The sequence below is a fragment of the Apaloderma vittatum genome, unplaced genomic scaffold, assembly GCF_000703405.1.
Source record: "Apaloderma vittatum isolate BGI_N311 unplaced genomic scaffold, ASM70340v1 scaffold8064, whole genome shotgun sequence".
Taxonomy (NCBI): Eukaryota; Metazoa; Chordata; class Aves; order Trogoniformes; family Trogonidae; genus Apaloderma; species Apaloderma vittatum.
Genome location: NW_009712096.1, coordinates 3,691 through 8,645, shown reverse-complemented (window position 1 = coordinate 8,645; position 4,955 = coordinate 3,691). Strand labels below are relative to the sequence as shown.

Below are 4,955 nucleotides of genomic sequence, written 5' to 3'. Positions count from 1 at the left end.
AGGAGAGGAGAGAGCAATGGGCTCTCCTCTCCATGATTCCCCACTGCCACCCAGGTGAGGTCTCCTCACCACACACTTTTGTCATTGAGCTGCTCCAGTTCTCACGAGAGTGACTGCTAAAACAGGGGGAGAAACAGACAAAAGAAACAAAATCAAAGTTCTTGTCAATCTAAAGAAGTGTTGTTAAAGGCACTGGTGTCCTCTGTGGGGACATGTCAACGGAGGAAAACCAAAGTACCAGAGCTGTTGTGCTGTCACTTTGTAGTAACTAGAAAATCAAGCAAGTTTATACAGTGGGAGAACGACTCTGTTTTCCCCTGGACACATTAGCCCTGCGTGTTCTCCAGCGTGACAGAAATGCTGTGCTGGCTGCTGCGGTATCCTGCCTCTACCACCCTCCCTTTCACCACTGCTGCAGGTGCAGGTCCATGCTGGTGTTTAGATTGAGATCAGTAACATCTAGGAAATCAATGTTGAAGATGCTGGGACCTGCAGGGGTGAGAGAGCCGAAGCCGGTGGCAGAGCTGGGGGGTGTGAGGTCCAGCCATTCCATCGTTTCCCACGGAGACTCAGTGAAACTCATATGTAAACCAGAGCCATCGGCAGGGGAAGGGGAGAGCTGGGTGTCCATGGGCGAGAGGGGAGTCTGTAAAATCTCCTGGGAGGTGAGCAGTTCATCTGCGGCTTTGCCGGAGAAGCCCTCCATCATCCCTTCGAAGTGGGACTCTTCTCCCCCCATCTTCAGCAGGGCGATTTCGCTGACCCTCCCCAGGGGGCTGTGGGTGTTGAGCAGGACCTCGAGGTGAGCATCGCTGCTGCCTGGACAGTGCTCGAAGGAGAGCTGCCCGGAGGGGACCTGCTCGAACGGGGTGGACGACTTCGGGAGCGAAGCGCTGGAGTTCCCTGTAGACACTGTTATCTGAGGTACTTTCTGGAGGCAGGACCGATCTTCCTTGGCATTGGCTGGCATTTCTGTCAATAAATGGGAGGACTTTGAGGGGCTCTGGCAGCACCCTGGGCACAGGACCACCACCACAGCCTCCCAGCGGGGCTCTTGGGCATGCCTACAAAGAATCACTTCCCAGTCCATGCCCTCGGCATTGCTCGCCCACCCTCCCTGTGGGAATCCTCACACGTTCCTGCTCTCTGACCTCGGGTCCCCTGGTTTTGGACACAGTCCCTAGGGCATGAGCACGGGCAGCTGTCCTCACAGGGCTGGGCACGGGTTGAGCACGGGAAAGGGCACAAGGCAGAACTTTGCCCAGGGGAGGGCACGGGCAGTGCGCTGCAGGGGAGGCGGCACTGGCAGCGCTGGAAATGGGGGGGACACAGGGGTCTCTGCATGGGGAGGGTGCTGGCAGTGCTGTGCACAGCACGGCTGCCCCACTGCCCCTCTCTCTGCGCAGCCTGCATGGGGGACAACCAGGCCTGGACCACCCTACTGGGTCTGCACATGCAGGAGCAGGCCCTGGGAGGGCTTTTGGATTCAGTCTTGGTGGCTGCTGGCACAGGGAGAGCAAATGAAAGCTGTTCTCAACTCAGGCAGCTCTGCTGGGGTGCACAGAGCGCACTGAGCCCCACGGACTGACGCTGGCTTGGAGGGGAAGCCTGGAGGGGAACAGGGAAGCAGTGTGTACCTCCGCTCTCAATCAGCACGTCCAGGAGCTCGTCCATCTGTTGACTTCGCGTCATCTGCTGCAGCAAAGGACAAAGAGGAGAGTAGAGGACATTAGGAGGAGAGTCCCTCCAGCCACAGGCTGGGGGGGGTGGCTTTCTCCCATGCAGGAGAGTTGCCACTCCCAACAGGCACTCGGGTGAGCACTGCAGGGACCTGGGACAAGCACGGCGGATCTGGGGAGCGTGGTGCCAGGTTCCCCCTGCCTTGCTGCTGACTCTGTGCTCAGCAGCCACCACAGACTCTCTCCTCTCACGGCCATCAGGATACATTGATTTTTGGACCCAGCACCTCGCACTAGCACGTGCTTCCTTGTGCTCCCTGCAGCTCCCTGGGGTCAACGCACTGGCATCCTCCTCTCCCTGGCCGGAGAGTGGAAGGACTTTCTTCACACCTCGCTAACTGCCAGCATAAGCCCATTTTTTTCACTGTCAACATCATTCCATTTTCCTAAAGGCACCGTCATGACAATCCCTGAGGCTGTTGACAGATGCTCACAAGAAGTAGGGGTTCCTGGGCGATGGAGACATTCCTTCGGTGAGGCCGGTGCTCTAGGGCAAGGCTAAGGGAGGCAGATATCATAGAACTATAGAATTGTAGAATCGTAGAATGGCTTGAGTTGGAAGGGACCTTAAAGATCATCTAGCTCCAACCTCCCACCATGGGCAGGGACACCTTCCACGAGACCAGGCTGCCCAAAGCCGCATTCAGCCTGGCCTTGGACACTTCCAGGGAGGGGCATCCACAACTTCCCTGGGCAATCCATTTCAGTGTCTCGCCAGGTGATGGAGCAGGGCACTTTGCTAATGGGCTGAAGAGGGAAGATGAGGTTTCCTGGTGACTTGGGAATGCTCAAGAGTCTGTTTCTCACACAGCACTGGGCATCCAGAGGAAGAGTACACCAAACTCCTGGGGTGTTTGTGTGTGATGTCAGGACCCCAGGGTGGACCTGAGCCTTCCACCAGCACAGCAGACACTAACCCATCCAGCACGGTGTCTAACTGCTTTGTGGCAGTCATCCAGCAACTAACTCTTCAAGAAAAGCCTGTTCTTTAGGGAAACAAGCCTGTGCTACCCAGAGACCCCATAATGAGTTGTAACTCCTGCAGATGAGTTACATTAACCACAGAAGAACACCCTGAGCAGCCCTAGCCCTATAGAAAATAAAAATCATGCGGTTACCTGCTTTACTGCATCCTCATAGGGTGGAGGCTGCTTTACCTCTGAGAGGGCTGAGCTTGACTTACAAAAACTTGGGGATGGAATAGAAAACTTTTGACCTGCCTGCGTAGCCATCTGCGTAGGGGAAATACAGGGAAATGGCGTCAATGCACAGGGAGGCACAGCAGGAGGCTCAGCTCTGTCACCCCTTTGAAGCCAGTGTTGTGCCAGGAAAACTAAGGATTTTGTGGGTCAAATCATCTCAGACGAAGTGCCTGCTCTCCGGGCAGGAGAGAGGGAGATAAACTATCTCCGTCAGGCTAGCTCTGAGACCCAGGTCCAAGCTGACCTCTGGTTGCTGCTGGTGCAGAGGCTTGATGCCGCAGAGCATCCTGGTGCTCGGTCCAGCCATGAGTGTGCAGAGCAAGGAGAACAGAGAAACAGGCTGCTGGTGGTCGGCTGCACCCAGTCAGAGACGGAGCGCTTCCCCAGCTCCCTCCCAGCCCCTCTGCTGAGGACTTTCTCCATCACCTTGGGACACCTCAAAGAGCCCAGGCCAGGGAAGACCACTCAAAAGAGTCACTGCCAGGTCAGCATTTAGGCTTCTCCTGTGCCAAAGACCTGTGTGGCGGTGCCCACTTTTTGCCAGTCCTCCCTTCCAGGAGGGACCTCATCTGAAGGTCCAGTGTCTGCCAATTCCTGGCCCTATCACCTCTAGGCCTTTGGGTGCCCTTCCCCACCACCTGGCCATGGCTGCCTCATCCCCCAAGAGCCAGCCCCAGGGGGTGCAGCATGGCCCCAGCAGGCAGGTCAGATCCAGAAGTGGATCCAGAGCAGCAGTGAGGCCACTCAGACGGTGGTGGCCAGAGCGTGGCTGGGAGGAACAGTATCCACGGCTTGTGGGGGAGGGCACTCCAGTGCTGGGCATAGAGAGGGACCTGTGCTGAGGAGGGACCCTCGCCCCTGGGAGCCCCTTGCAGGCAGCAGAGCAATGCACAGGGTGGGTGGTGTGGCCGGGATGAGCTGCAGGACACCATGGGGCCATCCCATCCATATGGCCGTTGTGCCTGGGCAGCAAGGAAGGAGCTAGAGACGTGCTTGAGTTATCCCTGCTCCCTGCTGATGCCCGCTGCCTGGTCACCCAGAGCAACCCTCTGCCTCTCTTGAGTATCGCCACTGTGTCCCACTGGCTATTGCACCCAGAGCTCTGCCCCACAGCCCAGCTCACCTCTACAGCTCTGTGCCTCACTGCTGAGGTCACCCAGTGCATCCCCCGTGCTCTGCTCCACTGCCCAGCTTAACCACACCACTGCTGTCTGTGGCTTCCGGTGTTGCTGCTGCCTGGGAAAGCCTGGCAGGGTGTTGGGATGAATTAGGGCTGCGATCAGCAATACCTCGTGCTGCTTTTGTGTGTTGGCAGCATGTGTCCCTCTCCAAGCTTTCGCACCTGCTTGAGTGAGGAGTTGTACAGCAGCTCTGCTGTGCTGGTTGCCAGGTGGGGAGGGCAGAAGCTCTGTCTGACTGCAGAACCCAGTTGCAAGCCCTGCTCTGTCTTCCTAAGTAAAAGCCTTTCTGTAAGACAGAGGTAGCTGCCCTGCTTCCACTCAGCAGTCCAAATCCCTCACACACCGCTAGGAGCTGCCATGTCTCAGCAAGATGCTGAAGAGCCCTGCCACGCTGCAGCGGGGCTCTCCCAGGGGTGTAGGACCTGTGCCAGTGCTCTCCCAGGGCTGAGGGGTCCATGCTGGTGCTTCCCTGCTGCGGATAGAGCCGTGCCAGTGCTCCATGGGGCAGGGGAGCTGTGCCAGGGCTTCCCCAGGGTGAAGAGATCTGTGCCAATATTCCATGGGGCAGGGGAACCTGTGCCAGGACTCCCCCAGGGCACAGCAAGCTTTGCCAGAGCCTCCCCATGAGGGGAGAAGCAGCTGGGTTAGGGCTTTTTTAGAGGAGAAGCAGCTGTGCCAATGCTCCCCCAGGGCAGAGGGAGCTTTGCCAGCACTTAACCAGGGGCAGAGAGAGGGGGGCCAGAGCTCCCCCAGGGCACAGGGCGCCCTGCCAGGATTCTCCCAGGACACAGGGAGCTTTGCCAGTGCTCACCCAGGGGCAGAGCGAGCGGGGC

The 4,955-nt window shown here is 57.8% G+C and overlaps 1 protein-coding gene across 1 annotated transcript in view; it reads right to left on the bottom strand.

Annotated features, from left to right (window-relative positions):
* Nucleotides 1-332: 332 nt before the first annotated feature.
* Nucleotides 333-4,955, bottom strand: part of MYOCD (myocardin) — a gene marked incomplete at its 5' end in the record, with an annotated part of 7,832 nt that continues 3,209 nt past the window's right edge. The window contains 2 exons of the mRNA XM_009867857.1: nucleotides 333-972; nucleotides 1,638-1,695. Coding sequence (XP_009866159.1) covers nucleotides 404-972; nucleotides 1,638-1,695 — 627 coding nt within the window. The remainder of the gene's footprint in view (nucleotides 973-1,637; nucleotides 1,696-4,955) is intronic.